Source organism: Cynocephalus volans, chromosome 5 (genome assembly GCF_027409185.1).
Source record: "Cynocephalus volans isolate mCynVol1 chromosome 5, mCynVol1.pri, whole genome shotgun sequence".
In the NCBI taxonomy this organism is placed as follows: Eukaryota; Metazoa; Chordata; class Mammalia; order Dermoptera; family Cynocephalidae; genus Cynocephalus; species Cynocephalus volans.
The window spans coordinates 141826472-141851939 of record NC_084464.1 but is presented as its reverse complement, the minus strand read 5'-3'; the positions used below and the strand labels follow the sequence as shown (position 1 = coordinate 141851939).

Sequence of the window (25468 nt, the reverse complement as noted above, 5' to 3'; positions counted from 1 at the left end):
CTGTCCTTCATTTCCAATTCATTTAGGAATCACCCAGACGATTTTATTGGCTTTTTGTTCCCTTTCATTTGTTACCAATTTAACTAGTCCCTTTCTCACACTCAGTCTGCCATTCACTCAATAATGCTTCTCTAATTACTACTTACTACCAGCAATTCTTTGTTCAACCATTTCTTATCTGCTATCTGTCATTCAGGTCCTGGTTCTATCAGTTAGTAACCGAAGAACCAGAATGATTGTGAGGATCAAAACAAATATACTGAAGGAAAGACAGCATTGTTACAAATGCCAAGAACTACATGAATGTTAGTTGTCTGGTTTCTTTATTTGGTGAGAACTATATGGCCATAGTTCCCTCTAGGGACCCCTGTTGCCTTAAAATTCAGGTGAATTTAGAAAACATTTTTGAGCATCTGTTCTTTATTATGTAAATATATCTAGTGGCCCAACACTACCTGGCACAGTAAGCAAATAAAGAGCAGGGAGTGGTGCAAGCCTTCGTAAGCTTACAGTCCAGAAGAGAAGACAGGCAAATGAAAAGCAACTAAGTTAAAACCATACAAGGCACAATGAGGACAAAGAGAAACACCTTAAAATTAGGGGGTTTAAATAAGGTCTCCCAGAAAAAGCAACATTCAAGCTAGTTAGAATCTGAAGAATAAAAATGGACTAGGTGTAGTGGGGAAGAGATGAGGGGTCAAGGCAGAGAGAATAAAATGCTGGCAGCTTTGAAGACAAGAGAAAGTGAGTAATGTTCCAGGAATAGAATAAAATTTAGTTTGATTAAAACTCCAAATATGATCAAACCACGAGGGGTCACCAAAGACATTTTTTTTTTGACAGATATATGGAATTACTACAGGTGGCTTTAAAAAACATTTCTGCTTTTCATAAAGCCCTTTTTTTATTTTTACTGGCATAAAATCATAACCACTTATAGAAAATAGAAAACTTAAAAAAACAGAAAGTAATCAAAAGAAAAAACACCATCCACGAACCTAAAAGCCTCAATCTTTTTCTCCAAGTATATATATAAAAAGTTCAGACCATAGTTTATGTGTGTGTGTACATAATTTTGCATCCTGCATTTTCACAAACTTTTCCCCATGTTATAAAAGATGCTTCGTAAACTTTAAACAATTACATTACTTTCCATTCAGTGAATATACCACAATTTACATAACCATTTCCACAATGTTTGCATACTTAGGTTATTTTGAGTTTATCATAAATGTATAAAATAATTATTCAGAAAATTCTGCATAAAGTTCTTACTATATTTGTGATTATTTCCTAAATACAAGTTTTCCAAAAATGTAATTACTGAATTAGATACTTTACCTTTTGCCAAAATGCTTTCCAAAACTTTGTACTAATTCACACAGCCACGTCAGCAAAGACTTTACCACATACTCATTTGCACTGTTATAATTTTGTAGTCAAAGAATGGTATGCCATTTTAATTTACATTTATTACTAATTAAGCCAAATGTTAATAATTAATATTCTCTACTTCAGTAGTAGTATGTATATATACTCTGTCCATTTATCTATAGGGATCTTAGCTTTCGTAAAAATGAATTTGTAGACATCTTTTATATATCAGGGATAATGGTTCTTTTTCTCTTGGAAATATTTTTCCTCATGTAATACTTGTTAAATGAATTTACACTGTGTGTCATACAGAATTTTTAAATATTACAGTTCGCTCTGTTTTTTTCACTAAGCATTTGAAATATTTTTCTAGTAGCAACAGGGATTACATGTTTGACGTGGAAATTAGGAAACTATGACGATAGGTTAGGTATAAGGCCAGTATACGATACCAGAGAAACTGAGGAGATAAAAACAATTTAAAAAATTTGGGGACTGGTTGACTGTGAGAGACATGAGGGAAGAAAGGAAAGGTTGTTTCTAACTTCCAGCTAATAAATTTGAAAAGATGGCAGAAATGGAAGATATTCTAGAAAACTTTAATCTATCAACATTGGCTCAAGTGTTTTTTTTTTTAATGGAAGGCATTAAAGAAATATATCAAAGAACTTCCCCCCAAAAGCACAGAATTCTGCTTTATTGATGACTTTTTTTAAATCTGAAGAGATATACCTGCTGTCTTTTAACCTAACTCACACTTGAGAAAAAACACCATCTCAACAATATTTAGGAAATTAACATAACATTGTTATCAAAAAAATCTCAAAATGATAACACCTTAAAAAAAAAAAAAGGCTGAAGCAATCTCAGTAACATTCGGCGGGGGAGGGGACGGCACAGAAAATAAAGTAGACTAGGACACTGAGAAAAATACAAAATACAATATACAGACTTGACACCTAAAGCATAACACAAAAAAAGAAAAATTGATAAGCTGGATATCACCAAATTTAATAACTCTGTCTCTGAAAGATCCTGTTATGAAGTTGAAAAGACAAGTTACACAACGGGAGAAAATTTCTGCAAAATACATATCTGACAAAAGGACTTTCATAACTCAGTAATTTAAAAAACGGGCAAAAATATGAACAGACATTTCACTGAAGATGATACACACATGGCAAATAAGCACATAAAAAGATGTTCAACTTTATTAGCCATCAGGGAAATAAAAATTAAAAACACGATGAGTTATCACCACACCTATTAGAACGACCAAAATGAAAAAAAATGACACACAAAATGATGGCAAGGATGCAGAAAAACTGGATCACTCATCATTCATATGTTGTCAATGTGAATGTAAAATGGTACAGTTGCTCTGAAAAAAAGTTGGCCAGTTTCTTGGTAAGTGTAGTTATAAAATGGCAACAGGAGGGATTCTTCTAACAAACTGTTCTCTATCTTGACTATGACGATGGACACAGGAAATTAAACCTGACAACTGTTTAGAACTAAATATATACACACACGCGCAAATATCTGTAAAATTGGGGAAGTCTGAATAAGATTGGTAGATCATATCAACATCAATATTCTGGTTGTGATACTATACAATAGATTTGCAAGACATTACCAATGGGGGACATTGGGTACAGGGCATACAGAATCTCTCTGTATTATTTCTTACAACTGCATGTGGATCTTGAATTATCTCCCCCCCCCAAAAAAAAGTTTAATTAACAAAGAAAAACTATTGGGATTCTTTCTGGGAATGGAGGGACGTTTCAAATATAAGAAAATTTACTATTATTCTATTACCTACTACATTAAAATTTTCAAAGAAGTAAATAATAAGCCTATCAGCGCTTCCATAGATAGCCAGAAAGTAACTTGATACACATTATTTCAACATTCATTCCTGATTTAAAAAGAAAACAAAGACCAAACAACTTAGAAATATACAAATATTAAGGCAACTTTTTTTAAAAAAAGGATGAAATACTGAAGATTTCCATTAAGGCCTGAGATAAATCATTTTTGGAAATCACATAAATACTAAAAATGTGAAGGCACAATGTGTATATCATACTCATATGATGATATGATCTATGACTTAATCTAAAACCTATTATAAACATAGTGATGTTATCAAATATATAGTATTGGGATTCTTTCCATTACATTTCCTTACTGATTAGGGATAGCATGTTAAAAAGTTATGAATTACTGTATATTTCATTTATTCAATCAAAAGATACAATTTACAAAATATCCACCATGTCTTAGGTACTGTTTTAGGAGTTAGAGATTCAATGATGATCAATATAAGACATACTTCTTGCTTTTGTAGAGTTTATATCCCAGTGGAATATTAATATTTAGGGAGGAGGCATTCATTAAGTATTTATGAATTCCAATTATGTGCCAGGTAGAGAAAGAAAACAAGAAGATTGAAAGGTAAATAGATGTTTATAGCACAACATGATAAGATGAGGGGCACACTGGAACAATTTCTACACCATTCTTGAGGTCACGAAAAGCAACCTGCAAGAAGTAAAATTTGTACTTGATCAGTAAGAGTAAGTTAGTCAAATTAAGAGGAAGTCAGAAGGGGATTCCAGGCAGAGAGCAACACACATAAAGCCCCAGAAGTATAAGAGAATATGGAGCTTTGAAGAATCAGCACACAGTTCAGCAATATAATTTTGTACTTCTTTTCCTCACAAAAAATTCTTTCTCAGTCCAGGAATTTAGAAAATTCTTATTTGCTCTAAGAGAATAAAAATATAAGTTGATATCTGCACCTTTCCATCCAAAGTTTAAACAAATACAAGAAATGTGATTTCTACACTACATAAAAAAATGACATCTAAAAATTATATCACTCTTTCAAATTTAAATATCACAGCAATTTGGTATCTATCACAATCTATTTTAAAATACAAAAAGCTCTTTTTTAAGAGTCAGAAATTTGACATTGTGCTTTTTTCTTTTAGCCCATATTTCTATGTACTACAGAATTTCATCATAAAGGAAGGTATTTGTATGCTCAACAGTCCTTACTTGATTATCCTATTACTTTGCAACAAAAGTGTATAAGAATTGAAATAGAAATTTTTACAAAATTTCTTGTGAAAAGGTTAAAATTTTCTTTTAGAATTGAATTTTTGCAGTTATTGTAATATATAATTGATCAGAACAACATGAGTATTATACATTTTAATCATCATTAAATACAAAAGGTAAAATTTTATTGGAAATGCATCTTATAATGAGTTAAATCAAATATCTAAGAATTAATATTATTTGTCATCATACTGAGCCAGAGTAGAGTATTGGGGTTCTTTTCCTACTTTCATTTTTATGAATTTAACATAGGAAAAACTTCATTCACATAAAAAAACATATGACAATGGAAGGAGTTTTGTCACAGCAAAATCGCTGAATTCTTTAAATTCCTTCTGGGTTATAGGCTAAAAACCATACAATCACCTATCATCAAATAATATTTTTAATAATCTCTTGGCTGACAATTCAATTAGATCTACTTCAATATTTGTTTAAAAACTAAGAAAAGATTTGTTACTCCATTATTAGTGTTATTCATTTTCTCAATTCCTGTGATATACAGAAAAAAGATATCATAAAGATTCATCATTTTCTTTCAACCAGAGCTTTCTTATTTATCATAGGACACAGAAAGGACTGGGGAAACTGAAATACTGTTAATTTGAACATCCCTCAGCAAAAAAGAAAATGTTTAAATGTTTTTACCTTATCACCTGGTTTAAATGTATTCCTGAAAAATACAAAACAAAACAAAAAACCTCAGAGCTGAAGACTGTAACTCATTTAGTTTAAAGACAATGTCTACCATGTTACATAAACGGCAAAGCCAGTTAATGCCAAACCAATCCTTCAAATATGACTTACTTTTTCCAAAAAATATAACTTAATTTTCCAATTGGAATGTTAACCCACCTCCCCATCTCATTTCTGAATTCTAATTCTAAACTAGCAATAAGCCACAGAGCCTCACAGGAGCTTGCTATTTGGATGAAACAAAGCATTACTACCTTTAGTATTTCTCTTTTGCTCTTGTGTCAAGTCAGGAATGATATTCTTTAACAATGAACAGAGAATAAAGAGGTAAGGTCATCTAATGGAAATTTTTATCATTTGGGAATTTAGAACACTGTAACACAGGGCAGTCTTTAACATGATGTCGAGGGGTTAGAAATCTCGATTCTCATTTGATTTTGGAACAGGGTTTTTAGGTAAATGCATGTATGGAGCAAAAGCCCTCAGGGTAGGGGGTCACAGCCCACAGAGAGCATATCTAATCAATTCTAAATTAAATAATGTTGATTCTCAGTTGATTTTAGAATAGGGTTTTTAGGTAAATGCATGCATAGGGCAAAAGCCCTGGGGTAGGGGGCCATAGCTCAAAGATAGTGTGGCAGAAGCCCATCTAATCAACTCTAATCACTGTTTAGGTATGGGATTGTATACTTTAATGTTTTTAGAGATAACAGGTGGTTGTCATACCAATCCTGTTACGAGATTTTAAGAATTGCTGAAGGAAAAGTTGTGAAAAAAATGTTTGCTAGGGGCAAGCTCTCTGTTGGGGGAATCTTTGGAGATAACTGTATTTAGGTTTTTTCATAAGAATGTAACTTTTGTTTAAGGAGAGAGGTTATACTTCAGATAATGAGCCAGTGTGACCAACTTAGCTTTTCACTAATTGTAGTTTGGAATGTCACTTTGTTTATTTTACTGATGTTACTAGTTTCCACTGTTAAGCTATACTTAGCCATAGGTAACTTTTGTAACTCTGCCCATGTCCTTGTCCTTTTGTAATGATTGAATCAACTGAATTTTCTTGTGAAACTTCCTTGTCTTTACAAGAAAAAGCACAATCTAACTTTGAATGGTTACTGTAACTGAGTTTTTCTCTGGGATACTGACCATTTGGGTTTCTCAATGCACTCATTGAGTAATCCTTTTTTTGTCTCCGTCACACAGTCGGAAGTGTAACACATGAGGCATTATCCTTAACAGATATATGTATAAATGTAAGACTTTGGAAGACAGAGAAGTTCCCATTGTGGCCCTTCCATGTCCTGGTCCCCATAGCTAATCCACAGTCTTTCTCCAAATTAGAATGCTCTTTTGGAACCTTTCTTGCCCAGCATTTTCAAATAAAGGCTTATTCTTTGCTCTGGTTGATGTTCTTTCACAAAAGACAGGGAAAGACAAGAAGCTCTACCTAATACCTTAATTGAGGCTTCATTAACTACAGTAATTTGAATTGTCTCTTTTTTTCCGGACACCCTGGAGGATTTTCCACCTTCTCCTCCAGGGCAATACACCTTAAAAATACTCAAGATGTGTGTGAATATGCCTTTCTTCATTAAAGTAGGAAAAGGACAATTGTGAGCAGGATGTGGGAAAAGACAAGCAGCATCCTACTTTGTTACCCTGATCACAGGAGCTTTGTCAGGAAGATCAGTTTTAGGAAGGGCAACACAGAAGCTGAGAGCTGGGAAGTTGATTCCTTTAGAATTATTTGCATGACCCAGTTAAAAGCACAGGTTTAGTTTGCCTAGCACATTACAAGGAAAGAAGTCACCAAGAACAGTGTTCTGTTGAACAGCAGAATCAGACCCACAAATATAGCAGCTATAGGAATATCAGACAGTAAATATAAATAAATATATTTGAAGTGTTCAAAGAAATGAGTGTTTAAAAAATATCATCAGAAATGGCTAGGCCGATTTGAAAACAAAAACAGTGTTAAGTTAGGCCAATTACAGGCCTAACTGTTAAAACCGTGTTCAAATAAGACAAACACCCAGCTGTAACCAATCCAGCTGTTTCTGTACCACACTTCCTTTTTCTGTATGTCACTTTCCTTTTCCTGTGTGGAAATCTTCCTTTTCCTATGTATAAATCTTCCTTTTTCTGTATGTCACTTTCCTTTTCTTGTGCATAAATCTTAGCCAATCAGATGGCAGCCCTGGAATTGCTCTGAACCTACTCTGGTTCTGGTAGCTGCTAGATTCGAGAATCATTCTTTGCTCAATTAAGCTCTGTTAAATTTAATTTGTCTACAGTTTTTCTTTTTAACAACAGAGAATGCTCAGAAATAAAAAATCAGAGTAGAAATTCAATAAATGGGTTAAACAGTAAGATAAGCTGCAATGAAGACAGGTCTGAAGGAATTATACAAATGTAACAAAGAAAGAGCAAGAAAAAATATGCAAGTTAAAGGGGAAAAATGTAACACGTCTAATCAAAATTTCAGTGAAGAATAGAGATAATAAAGGAGAAGCAATATTTGAACAGATAATAGTAGAAAATTTTCCAGAATTGATGAAAGATAACCATCTACAGATTCAGGAAGCCAAAGTTCCAAACAAGTACACCAAATCAAGGCCCAGAAAAATCAGAATGTAAATCAAAAAGGAATAAATTGATGAACTGGCTATATTTTAAAATTAAGAACTTTTGAACATCAAAGGACTTCATAAAGAGTGAAAAATCAAATTGTGAAGTGGAAGAAGACATTTGCAACACATATAACAAAGGATTAGTATCTACATTATTAAGAAAAGACAAACAGCACAATAGAAAAATGAGCCAAAGGAAAAATAAGCATTTCAAAGGGAATCACAAATGGTTAATTAACATATGAAAAGACGCTCAACTTCATTAAGACTGAGAGAATTGCAAATTTCACTCCAATGAGATATCATTTCACACCCACCAGATTGGCAAAAATTAAAAAGTCTAATAACACCAAAAGTGGTTGGTACATTAGCATTCATTTTATTATTCTTTAAACCCTATATGTACATTATATATGTTCTTTTATATGTATACATTTCGTAAGGAAAAATTTTTTAAGTGCCACCTGGACTTAGCGATAAAAATGTACATATAAGAGTGTTCATTACCAGTGAAATAGTGAGCATGTAAACCAGACTGCAATGGGATGAAAAGGCTCTATGAGAAAAGGATGTAAAGACAACTAAACACGACTACTGCATGCTTACACATGAGGTCAGGCAGACAGGACTGCAACTTTAGGGGAATGTTACAGTGAGAGCTTCTGCTTTTTTAAATAAAGGAAACTGGGACAAGTTTAGAAAGAAATATCAAGAGGGAATGGATAATGACACAGGAAATAAAGGGTCCATGGGCAGTCACAAAAGTGCATAATTCAGAGCTCATGAATAGGCATTAGTTTTATACCTAAACAAGGGGTTCTATTTTACTGTTAGGAGAGACTACATCTTTGTTCTTATCACATCACTTTCCCCCTGGCTCTATCCACTCCAGTCACAATGGCCTCCTTGCTCCTACTTCCAGCAAGCCTCTGCATCAGTACTTTTATACTCATTATTCCCTCTATGGAGAATACTCTTTCCCAAATGATGCTAAGCCTGCCTTTCACTCCTTTCTCTGCTCAGTTGTCAACTGAGTGAAGTGTTCTCTAAAACTGTGAAACTGAAATCCCGTCTGCTCTCCCTATCACCACCACTCCTGGTACTTCCTATTCCCTTTTCCTTATTTATTTTTCTTCATAATCTTCTAACATTCTACACAATATACTCATTTTATTGTTCAATCATCCTACCCCCATTGTACATAAACTCCATGAATACAAAGATTGTACCCACCATGCCTAGTAAAATGCTTGGTCCAAGGTAGAAGCTCAATAAGTACATGCTGAATGAATGAATGATTAATGTTGCCTGCTTGAGGATCTTGAAGAACAATTATAATGGAAATCATACTGTAAGATTTGAACAAAATGAGATAAAGTAATCAATGTACTGCCTACAGAAGAAGTGACATTTGGATTAGATTTTGAATCATGAGTTTGCCAAGGACATTTCAAGAGAGTGAAGACTATGGAGGTTGGAAAGGGCTGTGAACCTTTGAGAAATGGGGTACATGTGGAGTATGGCAGGGATGACAGTGGACCAGATCTTAGCTAACCTTACAATGTCCACAACAGAGAACACATTATATTGAACTTCTCATTCCAAAAATCCTTTTTAGAAGATTTCCAGTTGTTTGGTCACTTGTTTTATTTGCAATAAAGCTAGAACATAGAAAGCAAAATAAAGTTTACATAAAACTGCTGGAACTATTCCTCGCACTCATTGCAAAGAAAAAAGTCTGAACAAACTTAACCTATGCTTTTCATTGACTATAGGTTATATGATCACAAAGTGGGAATACTGCTACCAAACTCTCAACACCAGGTATTATTCACATAAAAAGTCAAGACGAAAAATTCTCATTGGTGGGAGAATGCAAAAACGGAAATGGTCAAATTCAACTGCTTGTTATTAGCAGATACTCTCCATTGAACTATTTATGAGTTTTTGAATGGGCTTGCATGCTGTCATAATTAACCTGCACTTATACTATGTTTTCAACTAGTCTATCTTCCTTTTATCCACACCATTACTCTCTTTGAGACACTCACCTCCGTTTTAACTACAACTCAATTACACGACTATCCAGGTTATTTTCAGAATTCCCTGGTGGAGACAGGAGGCTCTTGTATGTTCACACAGAAAAAAACCTTAGGTAAGTGTGTTCCAGAGTTCATGAATTCAGTTCTGGAGCATTTAAGTACAAGACGGAAGAAGCGGTGGACATCACGGTGTTTGGGGATTTTTGCCTTCCTGGGCCAAGTAGAAGGTCTGGCTCCCTGGGGAGGGCCGGAACCCAGGGCGTTCCCAGAGCCGGCCAGAGGTCAAAACTCAAGTCTAAAGCCAGGGGGGCGGGGCATGCCCCACGAACCTAGGGGCGGTGTGTGGGCCCTGGAGTGTTTAACTGGGTAAGGAAGGGCGCGGCAAGTCGGAAAAACTCACAGTAATAGGCTACCACAGGGTCCCGCTTGTCATGCTCCTGAGCCGTCCTCAAATGATGCTGTATGCTCTTGAACTGCGGGGGGAGCGGGGGTAGAGATGCAAGCGCTGCCATCTCCACTCCAGGAATCACCACTTCCTACTCGCGCGCCACCGACACTTCCGCTTCCGTCTGCGCGGTCGCACGCCCAGAGCTCTGGGCAAATCCCACCCACTCTTCGGTTGCTTAGCAACGTCAAGCCTACTACGGATGCCCAGGAGGGACATATTAGTTTGCCAGGCTCTTGGCAGTTAGAGCCCGACAAGGCTGAGCGGCTCGACAGTTGTGCTGCCCATGGCACTAGCGCTATCTGCTGGTAGGAGGAAGAAAAGTTTTTGTTTTCGTTGGAATTTTTTGTTTGGATTGGGACGGAAGGAAGGATAGAAAGGAAAAAAAGAAAATAATGTTTGTTGACTGCGAGAAAGGGTAAAGGTGTCGATTGACTGGCATCATTCAGGAATTATCACTTCCAATTCCTCAAATAAGATTAATAGTGTCGATAGAGGCCTTTTGGATTTTAGACACTTTCATTTCAATTATTACATGAGAAAAAACATGGTTGGTGTAAATTTTAAATTAAATGGTGTGTTAATATTTTAAATTATTTATATGTTGACACATTGGATAAAATAACCAGACTTTTTTCCAACTTAAACACTAAACACACGAAGCTTAAAGAAAATTGAACTTTTGTTCTGATTTAGCTAGTATACATTTTAGCGAATGAAGAATCTGTAGATCTCTTATTGTCTGGAGAGTATTAGTATTGTCACATTCATTACCTGTCTTATTGCACAGATAGGGTGTTTGGGATTTCATATTCAATGCTGCTGGCTCATAGCATAGTACAATAGGCATTAGCTTTTCCTTCTACCATCGATGATTTCAGTTCTATTTCTCTCCTCTCCATCTCACGCTATCATTCTTCAGGATTTTAAATTTTGTTTACCTCCTCAAATAGCCTTCATCTTTATTTTGTCTCAGTCCCCTGTTTCGTGGTATCACCTTAAAACTGCTTTTCATTGAAACCACACTATTTCCTAGAACTAAAATCTCAAGCTCTGCAATTTCCCTCTGCCTGCTATTTTCTAATCAGTCCTATTCCCTCACCCCAGAAGAACCAGCTCTATGTTGATATATTATCCCACTCCACATCATTTGTCTATACCTGTTTTGCAGAGTCCATCATCTTGTTCTGGGTGTGGCTTTTTTTTACCCAGCGTGAAATGGAGTTCTGTATTCTTCCCCAACTCAGCAACACATTTACTACCACTGAAGAACGTATGGATTCTTTCTCTTCCTCCCACTATCCTTACCGTCTAGTCAGAAGGTGCTGGATTGGTAGAGAAATTACTGAAGAAAAGACGACTGGGATAACCATGAATGTATTCTTTCTGACCTCACAGCTTATTTATTAGTTTCCTATTACCTCTTGATTTTCAACTGCAGCTGCTCAGAAGCATTGAAAAAGACTCACATCCAGGCCCTACCCCCAGGCATTCTGATTTAATTGTTCTGGGTTGGGTCCTAAATATCAGTATTTTTAAAAGGTCCTCATGAAATCTCAATGATACATTTAGGGTTGTGGACCAGTGTCCTAGTGAATGTTCATAGATGATGTTTCAAACTTTCCATACCCTCTTCAAGCCGAGCTCTCTGCCCTGATTGCCTTGGTCAACAACTGTATCTCCTGCTATTGAGATTAAAGCAACCAGAGATGAACTCTTTCACCTTGTCTCTGCTACAACTCAACATGATAGTAACTAGCAAGTATTTGCTGAGCATCTACTATGTAGCATGTGTGTCTCTAAGGTCTTTACATAAATTCATTTAATCTTCACCACAACTAAGGGAGATATCATTATAATTACTTTATAAATGAGAAAAGTAAGACACACAGAATTTGAGTAACTTGTACAACATCACAGCCAGTTAGGGTACGTATTTGACATTAACATCCAGCGTTTTTGGAGCCTGTTCACCTGACTATTATTACTAGACTATGACATCTCTCAAGACCCATAATATATATATACTTGGGTTTTATCTTTCCTCTATTGGATCATCCTATGTCTGAAAAACAAATGTTCCTCTTCCTGGTGAAGGCTGTGCCTTGCTGTCATTCTCCTGATCTCTCCCTTCAGGACTAGAGGTTGTCAGTCTTCTTTGCATATGTTTGGGGCAGGGGCAAACAAGTGAAATGGTTAGAATTGGATTTTACACTATCTGCCAACACATGCTCTCGTCTTTCTAAATATTGTATCCCCTTTACAAGAGGATAATTGATATGATGGAGAGAAGTATAGAGATACTGTTAGCATAAGAGCACATTGAAATTATGCCATGAAACAAAGTAAATATTAATAACAGTGAGGTTGTTTTTTCCTAGTTTTCTATGAAGAAGGACCTAAAATCCTTTCCATACAGCTCTGAACAGTTTCTGAAGGATCTGACATCACCCTCCAGGATGGGGCCAGAACCTTGGCAAGTGAGGGGAGAGCAGAGATGTAGAGCAAGATTCTGTTTATTGTTTAGTAATATGTCTTTCAAGGAATTTTTCCATTTCATCTAGTATCCAATTTATTAGTATAATATTATTCATAATGTTTCCATGTAATTATTTTAATGTCCTATTGTGATGTCCCTTTTTTTATTTATCATACAATTTTCATTTTTCTCCTTTATTATCTCAAACTGTCTAGCTAAAAATTTATCAATTTAACAATCTTTTCAAAGAACTGGATTTTTATTTAACTGATTTTCTCTATTGTCTTTTGGTGTTCTATTTCTACATTTTATGCTCTTATTTAATTGTTTCCATTCTTCTGTTTAATTTGTGTTTAAGATGTTCTTTTTCTTGCTTAAGGTAGAAAGCTTAATTATTTTATAACTTTTTTTCTTAATATAATATTTTGAACTTTTAATATTCTGCCAACCACTATTTTAGTGCTTTCCAAAAATCATGATAAATTATGTTTGCACTATCATTTCCTTTAAAGTAGTTTTTAGTTTCCCATATAACTTCTCCTTTTATCCATGGGTTAATAGAAATGTATTGTCAATTTTTCAAACATATGGGCATTTTTCAAATGTTTGAAAAATTAACAATGCAATTTTTTTTGTTTTTTAAATTAACATTTATTGTATTTAAAATTGACAATACACTTTTATTTTTTAAAATTTTATTGATTTCTAATTTAATTCCATTGTGATCAGTGAATATACTCTATGATTTCAGTCCTTGAGATTTTCTCATGGCCCAGCAAATAGTCTTTCCTGGTGTATGTTTCACCTGCAGTTGAAAATAATGTATATTCTGCTGTTGTTGGGTGTTCTATAAATATCAATTAGTTCAAGCTGCTTATTAGTAATGTTTAATTACTCTATATCTTTTCTGATGTTCTGTTTACTTTGTCACCTTATTACTAAGAGAGAAGTGTTGAAGTCCTTAACTATATTGAATCTATTTCTCTTCAGTCTATCAGGTTTTGTTTCATGTATTCTAATGCTTTGCAACTGGTGGCATACACATTACGACTGTTATGCTTCCTGATGAAATTATATTTTAATCTTTATGAAATATCTCTATAATCCCTTGCCGTGAAATGTACTTGTTTTCTCATATTAATATAGCCAATTCAGCTCTCTGATGGTTAGTGTTTCATTATATATCTTTTTCCATTTCTTATTTTCTGTCTATAAAATATTTAAGTGTTTTAAATATTAAGTCTTTACATATTTAAAAATATTTTTGGGGTTCTTGTTAATAATTTGATCTGTCTTTTTAGAAAAATACAATCAGACAATCTCTGTTTTTATTTGAAGTGCCAAGACTTTTTATATTTATTGCAACTATTGATATGTTTGAGTTTAGGTCTATTATCTTTTTACTGTTTTCTATTTGTCTCATCTGTTTTTGTTCTCTTTTTCTCTTTTCTGCTATCTTGTGGATTACATTGAATGTTTTAGGATTCCATTTAATTTCCTTTGTTGCTTGTTAGCCAAAATTTTGTTGCTTTGTTTTACTGATTGTCTTATTTTTTATAGTAAATATCTTTAAATTATCATAGTGTACATCAAGTGATAACATATAACTTTACATATATTATGAGAAACTTACAATAATATACCTCTACACTTGATTTGCCAGAGGTTTACCTATTTTGTTGTTATACTCAAGAACCATCTTGGATTTATTTATCTATTCTATATTGTTTTCTAATTTATTACTTTCTGCCTATATCCTTATTAAATTACTTTTGTTCTTCTTAGTTTTATTTTGACATTCTTATGGTTGATTTTGAATTACATTTATTGCTTTTTTAAACTAATAGATGCATTTTTAAGCTGTTAATTTCTGTGCACTTCGATTTGGTCATATCTCATGGGTTTTAATATGCAGTATTCTAACTGTTGTTTCACCTTATTTGACTCAAGGGCTTTTTATGAAATGATTTTACATATCTTGTCAAATGGCTAGATATTTATTTAGTTTTTACATTCCTATTAATTTTTAATATATTTGCATTTTGGTCAGAAAAAAATCCGTTTTTGTATTTGAATCTGAATTTCATATATAGTGTGCAGTATATATGACTATATATCTGTGTTCTAACAATTCTGATATAATTACTAGTAAAATGAAATCATAAAATAGTAGATCAATAAAGAATTAATAAGATTGTCCAAACCTTATCTCTGTCTTTAAACATAACCATATGGACTGTTTACCTAAAAGAAGCAGCATTAAGCAGGGTTCCTTTGGTGGCTTAGAAATGTCATCCTTGCACCTCGTCAGATGAGGAGATAGAGTCCAGGGAGGCCAAAGAGGTTAGATGGAGGTTAGATGGCATATTTTGATAATGCTCAACCCTGAAGGATGAATCAGAATAAGAATAAATCAAATTGTTCATCTATAAATGGACAATGATTTTAAGGGGAAGTGTACTGTGAGTTTTTTTAAAAAGTGATCTTCCCTGAGAAAAATCTTGACAAGCAAACCAGGAGAATATCCATTTGCCCCTTTTCGCTTCTTGCACATAGCATGGACTGGCTTCCTGGAGCTATAGCAATTTATGTTGCAACCATGAGTTAACCAGTGTGAGGATGAAGTTCAAGATTTTGAAAATTGTGGAAAGATAGCATTTTCAAACCACTAAAGAGGCATCCGATAAAGCACTCAGAGATGTTTTTACCTTAATAATAGGACATAATTAGCCCTTCAGTAAGGACTACACTGGTCTCATCTAACAAAACTTGAAAGGAGGCAGAAAGAATCATCTGTTTCCAAGTAACTTAACTGTGGGCCAGCGGAAAGTTTAAGAATATCTATGAGCATACAAAAATATCTAGCATCCGACAAGGTAAAAAACACAATGTTTGACATCCAGTCAAAAATTACCAGGCTTGCAAAGAAGTAGGAAAATACAACTGATAATAAAGATGTGTGTTTATGGAAGGGTTGATGGGAGCAGTCCATCTTGGATGCAGGCAGTAAAGGGGTGTATTATCTATGGAGAATTTAAAATAAGAATAAAACAGGTTAAGCATTGTTGCTGTTTATTAGCATCAAGGGCCAGTGAATAAGTACTTTCTCTGCAGGGTGGGTGTATTAGTCCATTTGCTGTTGCTTATGACAATACCCGAAACTGGGTAATTTATAATGAGGCAGAATTTACTTCTTATATTTTTAGAAGCTGGGAAGTCCAAGGAGCACATTTGGTGAGAAGCTTCTTCTTTGTGGGGACTCTCTACGGAGTCCCATGGCAATGCATGGTGTCACATGGTGAGGGCTTAGCAAGAGCATATTAACATGGTTCTTTCTCTCCTTATAAAGCTATTAGTGTCACTCCGGTGATAACCTACTTATCCATTGACTTATTAATTCTTGAATGGATTAATCCATTTATGAGGGCATAACCTTCACAATTCAATCACCTCCCAAAGGCTCTACTTTACAAATCTGCCACATTGAGGATCAGGCTCCCACATGAGCTTTGGAGGTGACAAACGTTCAGACCATAGAAGTGGTCTGTTTTGAACAGTCTTCACTTTTTTGGCAAGCCACTGGACCACCCACTAGAATATGATCTCATAAAGGTACTAAATCTTGATTATCTTTTTGTGTGAACTCCTAGTGAAATACATTAAAAAAAAAAAAAAACATAGTAGCTATTTGTTGAATGAAGGTAAGTTGGATTTTCTACTGTATTTTCTGTTTTCATGTGGAGAAAGCTTCAATGACTTAAAAATCCTAAATCCTGAAATTCATGATATCAAACATAGGCTAAATAATGCTTAAGAAAAAATTGAAAACCTTAATATTTGATTGACTATACTTATTTTCCTAATTAGGACTAATATAAGACAGTAATACATAAAGATTTTAAATGATATCAAATGAAGATGATTGTCAGTAAGGCAAGCAGACAAAAATAAAAGCATTAAATTGATATAAAGTTGTCTTTGAAATAATTGCATAGCTATATAGGAAGTCTAACTTAATATAAACATAATTTCCATTTCAATAATCTCAAATATAGAAGCTATAGTTATAGGATCTATGGGCACAAAGGATTTTTTTCTCCAACAATAAACAAGGAAATCATGCACAATATTTTCCATTGAATTTTTTATTTGGTGGCTATATTTCCATATCATTTAATATTAAAAATTCAAGAAAACAGAATGAGTATAATATTAAAAATGTAATTGCGCCTTTACTTCAAGTTAGTGACCAAACTATAAAATTACTCTTTAATAATGAGTAAATAACTTTTGTATCTAAATAAGTTATATTTTACATGAATGCAGAAATAATCACATCCTCAAACTGCATGGTTCAATGGAAAGGAAAATATTTAGGAGATCTGGATACTAGTCTGGTTATATGACTTTGGACACGTAAATTAACCTCCCTGAACATCAATTTTCCACTCTGCGTAAAAGAGATAATAAAAGTTTCTCTCTTCACAAAATGCTGTGATCAATTAAGATGTTGTATATGTGAGAACTCTGTAAAAGTACCATTTAAAAATGAGTTAACATTAGTTCTACATATACTATCTAATAAAATAAAGGACAAAATTAAAATAGAATGAAATATTTGTTCAAGAATCCCTGCCTTAGAACTTGGTATTATATTTTATAGTAGACATAAATTTTAGACACACTGAGGTATGTTTAAAAAGATATTTATGTTTAAAATTGAGGTACTCATTGAATATGATAAAACTAAATAAAAATTATTGATGAATAACTGTGGGCATGAGAGTAGGTGACCAACCCTTTAGTCATTGCTTAATTAGAAAGCATAATCTTCTAAATATGATCTCAAAAATCTCAGTAATACATAATACCATTGTAATTACAGTAAATGTAAAAATTGCTATGAGAAAAATGGTCTTTTCAAAGTGTTCTGGAACCATGTATTTTATAATAGTCATTTTCTTTCCAAGAGATTCAGCATCACACAGGTAAAGAGGTTTTACTTGGAAACCAAAGAGGTGAATCTGAAGCCAAAATGCTATCATCCCTAGACTAATTCTTAATAAAACAGAGAGTATATAAATCACAGTGTAGATGGGCTTTTGAAGAATGCATTCTTGATTGATGCTTTTACATGCAGCTTAAAGGCGGAAAATAGCTCCAGGAACCAGGGCAATCACTAGTTGTAATGCCCAGAACACCTAAAATATGTCAGAAATATCTTAGTCAAATCAGTTAATCACATGTAACCAAAAATGCACTAAAAAATTCACTGACTCTCAACAGAGGCTAACTTAAAAATTTCAAGTTTCATAAAAGCAATAAGCAATAAAAATAATATAATAAATAAAATAATATAAACATATTTCATTTGATTACTAAGACGATTAAAGCATTAAACATATAGTAATTGTGAAAATATAGTCATATTTAACTGTCACAGCCTATCGATTACTGATTGTGATGAAGAACTTTTAGTTGGCTACCTAATTACCATATTCTAAATACAGATCTGGAGTATAATTGTAATGCCAATAGATAGTAGAATGCTGGAGTTGGAAGAAACTTCACCAACTCAAATTAATTTACCTGAAATGTACAGCTAATTAAAGAAAAAGTAACATAATTTTCCAAATAATACCTATGAAGGTATTCTTCATCTTATTATGAAATTATGTTAAATTTAAAAAGAAAAAAATTGTATCTGTTGTGGAGTTAATGTTTATGTGCATACAGAAAAACTTACTTGTGGAGTGATTGGCCTGAACTGATCGTAAGAGAAGAGATTTATTTCTCTTTTATCTGGATCACAACTGAAGTGTAAAGCCTCATTCCCATAAACTGCAAAGTCTAGCACCCCAAGGAAGAACATTCGGACTGATCCAAAGAAAAGGGTGTGGAACTGACCAATCACAGTTGGAGGCTTAACTTGTTATGGTTTTAGGAGAAAAAAAAAATCTTTTGAAAACAAACATTAAAGGACATTTTAAAGGATGTTTTCGTGATCATATTTTTAAAAATGTAAGATTCAAGAAGTTTTGAAGCAAGATTGACCCTTAGAGATCATCAAATCACATGCAAATCTTGAATTATGAGATTTCTTACCCCTTTTCACTCTTAAAATATGAAATGCAGCAGTTAAATAGGAACATTTTGCTAACTGAATGTATAATTTCGGAAATATTTAAACAGCTTTGAATTCAGTTAATATCTCCTTCCCCTGTAATCCCTTTGTGATAAAATTCATGAGAATCTTAGAATATCTAGTACCTGTTTTGGAAAATCAGATAATAAATCCAGTATTATGCTCAGTATGCACACTATCTTAACCAAATAACACTTATTTAGTTGTCATTACAGCTTTTTTCCTACTTCTTAATTATGGACTTGAGAAAGCAAACTACTTTAAAACACCAACAGCTAAAAGCACTTTCTGAATTTTTCTACTTACAGTTTTAAATTAAAAATATTTTGAAGTATATGGTTGATATTTATATTATTCTCCATATATGTAGAGGAACTTATTCATCCTCAGTCATGAAAATCAGGTTAAAACACACAGACAAGACTCATACAGTTGAGTTTTTTTTTTTTTTTTGTATAGTTCTTACACATCCTTCATAGAAGTTTTTTTTTTTTTTTGTCTTTTTCGTGGCCGGCACTCAGCCAGCGAGTGCACTGGCCAGTCCTATATAGGGTCTGAACCCGCGGCGGGAGCGTCGCTGCACTCCCAGCGCCGCACTCTCCCGAGTGCGCCACGGGCTCGGCCCCCTTCATAGAAGTTTTTGATGTAATTTAGCGACATGTCTCAGGAGGTGTTATCTTGGCATCAGTGTGAGTTAATTCCTGACCCACATTACCAGTCCTCTTCTGCTAGAATCGAACTCTTATATTCTCTCATGACTCTTAACAGCAGAAAACACTTATCACTGCAAATTTCTCTCCCCTCCTCCTTCTTTTCTGTCGTTTTTTTTTTTTTTTTTCATATATTTTTGGGCCCCCAGTCTACTTTCCTATCTCTGTACCAAAAACAAAAGAAAAACAAAGAAACAAAGCAGAGTGCATGTGGTCAATCTAATAATCCCTTGACTTGCACTGTCAGCATAGCCAGCCAGCTGGGAGTGCCAGCAAAGCAAGAAGCCAGCCCTACCAAGGCTCTGAGCACTCAATGCTTCTGCAATTACCTGGGAATTGCCTATATGTAAATCAGTGGACCCTTTAAGCTTGGAGTTTTTCTGAAAATGTCAAAGTAATTTTTTTTTTTTTTTTTTTTTTTTTGTCTTTTTGTGACCGGAAAGGGGATCGCAACGCTTGGCGTGGTTTCGCCTGCACCACGCCCAGCCAGTGAGCGCACGGGCCATTCCTATACAGGATCCGAACCCGCGGCGGGAGCGACGCTGCGCTCCCAAACGCTGCACTCTCCCGAGTGCACCACGGGGCCGGCCCTCAAAGTAATTTTTTTAATTTTAATTTTTTGCTTTCACTTAGGTGTTCCCTAAAAGATAAATACGAGTGAAATATTCCTGATTCCTTATTGTTTACTTCCATAGAATAAAAGTAATTTCTGGGAAGTCTAAGGAATTGTAACACAAGCTGTGACAGCTGTTACCTCATTGACTAGTACCGATATATTGCTATATTTGTCTTTTTGCTGAATGTTGGCCACAGGCATGAAAAAATCTGCAATTGAGTCTCTGTTCCAAGGAAAAAGAGAGGGCTGATAATCAAGGTAAGACCCAGATCTAGCACAGATCATGAGAACTATTCCTTCCATCCTTTCTTTTGTCCTTCAGTAGATATGTCATCTGTTAGACATTGTTGTGGGTGCTGAAGACCCACCCAGAGACCAAGACCGATAAATAACTACCTTCTTTGTTCATTACCTTCTACCACCTATAATGCCACAGCCAATGATGGATCATATCTCCTTTCTTCACCTGCCCTCCTCATCTTTCTTTTTCTTGTTATCTGCTGATGGTTGTAACTCCAGACAACTTCATTGCTCTCTTCTAGCAAGTGGAAAAGTTATTGTGTAGTACTTGTATTTCTAACCACTGGGCAAGAGGCAGTGGCCTTACTGAATAGAAGTGCTGCACTGGACAGAAAAAAAAAAAAGTGGGCAACTTCATGATCCTGCAGAAGGATAAAAGAAAGATAAATAAAAGAAAGTTAGATAAAATAAATTGATGTATATGCTCATTTTCTCAGAATCAAAATTCCAAGTTTGCTTAGTGTTGATTCCTGTAAAGGGATATCTAAAAGCCCTAAGTCATTTGCATGGAAAAATCTTGCTTTAACTTCTACCATTTTACAGTGATGAATGTTATTGTTTAGTCAGCTATGTACAAGTGCCATACATGTAGAAATAATCAATGTCTTCCTGTTTCCTTTCAGGGAAGTATAAAATTGTCTTGAACCTTAATTGCATGTGTAGAAGAGACAAATATGGCATCATCTTCATTGCTGGGATCTATGAGGGGCCAAAAAGATAATACTGGTCTTCCCCTTATAGTCTGATTCAATTGAGGAATAAGACAAAGGAGTAAGGCATATAAAGACCAAAATATCACCCTTATTTCACATAAAGATTAGGTTGGGGAGGGACGTGGCATATCTCTTTTTGAAAGTACGATTCTTAGATTTATTGTTGTGGTCTTGGCAATGCTACGTATTATGACTGCCTTTACTTCATGGGGTGCCATCCTGCCTGCCTCTATAAGAGTTATGACATGAGAAGAGCGGAGTAGAACTGCTGATTTCTGTGGCCAACTTGCACACAAGGGGAAAGTGTTAGGTAATAAGTGATGTATGCTCAGTCTTACCTTCCAAAGGTAAGATAAACTCACCAGATAAGATAGCAGCTATAGTGAGACTGGCCTCACATGTATGGAAATTGGTAGGGCTATTTATTAGAATGACAATCTGGGCTTCTTTACATGCTAACAGTTGCAGATTCCTAAAAGCAGCAAAAGAGGACAATGCCCAATGCATAGCATTGTTTAGACCTCTGCTTGCTACATATTTGTTAATGTTACATTAGGCAAAGGAAGTTACAATACCAAACCAGATTTGAGAGATAGCTTCTAGCTCTTGATGCATCTGCAAAGTCACATTGCAGAGGTGTGGGTGTGAGAATAGGAAAAAAATTGTGGCCAGTTTTATATTCTACTACAGTGTGTCCTCTGATCACAAATACAAATATCCCTCCCACATGTCTTCACCATCATCCCAGGATGCCAAAAATTTCATCTAATTATAGCATTAAGGTTGAAGTCCAGGGTTTTGTGATTTGCGTGATAGCTGAATGTGGCTCAGATGTGACTCCTCCAAATACAGAATCTAAAAAAAATCCAAAAGGAACAGTTATCTTCCACACAACATTAGTGTACAGTGGTGATACAGGGAAAGGATCACTACGTTAGGCACTTCCATTTCAAAAATGGAAGAACAGGAGATATACAACTGTTACCGCTCCATAACAATTTTGAAATCATGCAGAAAAAAACTATTGCCCGTTGTCTCTACTCTGGAGTCAGGAATGTTCCATGATCAAGGCATTAGTACTATTTTCTGAAAGCCTGCTCCCCATTCTGCTGTTCTTTACCGCTTCATGGAAGAGAATGCTCCCTGATTCATTGTGGTCAATGGCCTGTAGCTCCAGCTTCTGTGTTGTTGGCTGAAAGCATCTTCACTTTTTCATTAAAAAAGGCAATGGCTGTATTTGAAGCCCAATAACTTCCTCAGACTGCTTCCTGCCAGAAAATAAGTTGAGAGCTGGAAGTCTTTTTCATAGTTTGACAAATATCTGGTCCTTTAAATCTAAACTACTAGTTCTTTTGCTGATACAACACTCTTAATTGCTTTTATAGTTTTCTATGTATCAGATTTAGTACTTTTAGTTTGAAAAAAAGTTGTACTATTTTAAAGATATACTTCTCTCTCTACATATATATTTACTGATATTTTTGTATATTAATTTGCTTTTAAGATTTTTAGAAATCTTTTATCTAATTGAGAGTGTGATTAGTCATGCCTTAAATATTTGAGAATTCCTATCAAAGGACATTATAGCCACATCATTGATTTGATTTTTACCCTAAGATTTGATTTTACCCTAAGACCATCTCTTACATTAGAACTTTTTTACTTGTCAGGGAGACCAGGAATGAGAAAAAAAAAAAATTCTCATGTAGCTATATTGTGATCCTCTATATTATCTCCAAATTTTGCTTGCAAACTCATCTCTAGGCTTCTTCACAAGTCAATCTATGTTGATTGCAAGAACATTGAAACATGGAAAATTAAGGAGGAAATCAGCTTGGACCTTCTTATTTTCTCTCGTGAAGAGCTCAGGGTATTATTGAGGTACATAGCAGCTGAATGGTGCTGCTAAACTTGTCCTTTATCCGACACACCTTGTCAGATATCATTGTGAAGAGGAAAGACCAAGTGGAGAACTAACCAAGTACAATATACACTAGGCGAGTAGTTGAGAAACACAAAGGACTCCACATAAATAAATGTCATCAATGTGAGTACCTAAGATCATGATCTCTGGAATCACACATTTGACATCTCAAGAAAATTATTTACCACCCTTGGATCTCAGTTTCTCCAACTAGATATAACAATTGTACTTACCTCATATAGCTGTATGTGCATTATTAGAGGATTTGGAGAACATTTCTCCTCAATGAGAGCCTGAAACCTATTGTTTTGTACTGGTTTTTTCTTGTTATGCAGACTACAAACTATCAACAAATTAATGATCCTTCTTAAGGAAGAGTCACTACTCTCTTCAGTGTAAAGAAACTTTGTGTTTGCCAGAGAAGAGGTGTTTTAGGGAAGGATGGAAAACCTATGCAAATCACATGTTTGTTTTCAATGTTTCTCTTCTCTCCACCTATCTATGTTGAATCCACTTTACAAGGAAGTGTTTCTTCTTTCAGAGTCTATTAAGATGTCAAGATATCCACTCTGCTCAGCAAGGACTAGTGGGATTGAACCCCAGGGAGGATTTGGGTAAATTTAATCATTAAAATCCATGTCTGTTCTCCCAGCCTTAAAGATTTTTAAAGTGACCAGGATATCTTCATGAATTTCTTGAATAAGTGAACATGTTTGTGGCAACAACACCAGCTTCCTTGCTCAAACTTGCTAAAAGCTTTTAATTTTAAGTAAAGGAGTGTAGGGGCCAAGGGGAGACTTCCACTTTAATCCTCACAATATGGGCTAAGCCATCCAGCCTCCTGCATGGCGCAAGCCACTCCAGTGACCCACACAGCCACCACCCACCTGCATGGGCCCAGCCACACATGCTGTCCCAGCCACAGATATAGCTGCTGGCATCCTTTGGAGATACTAAGTCTATCCAGAACTACTAGGTCCACCCAGAATGAAAACTAAAATGTCCCACACAATGGGCAATATATAACAAATCTATCGGAGGGAGTCTCTCTTCTCAAAAGCCATCCCAGAGTAGAAGAAGCAACCACCAGATGACTAGGCATCAACACAAGGATACTACAAATATGAAAAAACAAGAAAATATGACACCATCAAAGGACCACTGTAATTCTCGAATACCAGACCCCATACATGAAACCATTGATATGTCTGAAAGGGAATTCCAAGTAACAATCCTAAAAAGACTCAGTGAGATACAAGACGATTCAGTTAGACAACACAACAAAATGAGAAAATCAATCCAGGACGTGAAGGAGGAAATTTACAAGGAGATAAATACCATAGAAAAGAATGTAGCAGAACTTCTGGAACAGAAAGATTCATTCAATGAATTAAAAACTACAATTGAGAGCATAAGCAGCAGGCTAGAGCAAGCAGAAGAAATAATTTATGATTTTGAAGACAGTTTTTTTTAAAGAACACAAACAGAACCCCCCTCCCAAAAAAGATAAAAGAATTTTTAAAAATGAAGAAAATCTAAGAGAGTTAGCAGACCACATTAAGTTCACAAACATCCAAATTATGGATATTCCAGAAAGGGAGGGGAAAGGAACAGGCATGGATAATATTTTCAATGAAATAATAGCAGAAAACTTCCCAGGTATTGGTAGAGATATGGACTTCTAGATCCAAGAGGCTCAAAGATTTCCAAACAGATTCACTCCAAAAAGGTCATCTCTCAGACACATTGTAGTCAAGCTGTTAAAAGTCAAAGGCAGAGAGAATTCTAAAAAACGAGAAAAATGTCAAGTCATGTATAAGTGAGTCCCCATCAAACTAACAACAGACTTCTCAGCAGAAAACCTAAAGGCCAGAAAAAAATGGGATGATATATGAAGAGTATTAAACAAAACATAAAAACACTGCCAGCAAGGCTGTGTTTATTATACCCAGCGAATATTATACCCAGCAAGGCTATCCTTCAGAAATGAAAGGGACAGAGTGTATTTCCTAGAAAAAGACAAACAAAAGCTGCGAGAGTTCACCATCACACAACCAGCTCTACAGGAAAACCTTAAGGGAGTCCTGCACCTGGAACCTCCAAAACAATAATCACCACTATGAATACACAAGAAAGAATAAACACCACTAGTAGAGCAGATATGCAAACAAGAAAGAGAAAGGAACTATACCATACCACCCTAAAAAATCAACAAATTCCAAAGAGAAACAATAAAAGGGAAAGAAAGGAAGAAAAGATACTGAA

The 25468-nt window shown here is 34.9% G+C and overlaps 2 protein-coding genes across 2 annotated transcripts in view; both read right to left on the bottom strand.

The window, feature by feature from the left end:
- Positions 1-10401, bottom strand: part of VTA1 (vesicle trafficking 1) — a 72209-nt gene extending 61808 nt beyond the window's left edge. Inside the window, exon 1 of the mRNA XM_063097328.1 lies at positions 10272-10401. Coding sequence (XP_062953398.1) covers positions 10272-10383 — 112 coding nt within the window. The 5' untranslated portion in view covers positions 10384-10401. The remainder of the gene's footprint in view (positions 1-10271) is intronic.
- A 7199-nt stretch (positions 10402-17600) lies between these two features.
- GJE1 (gap junction protein epsilon 1) lies at positions 17601-19600 on the bottom strand. Its single transcript, XM_063096077.1, is given in 3 exon segments — positions 17601-17996; positions 18542-18723; positions 19555-19600. Coding segments are annotated over 3 exon segments (624 nt in total).
- Between the last annotated feature and the right edge of the window lie 5868 nt (positions 19601-25468).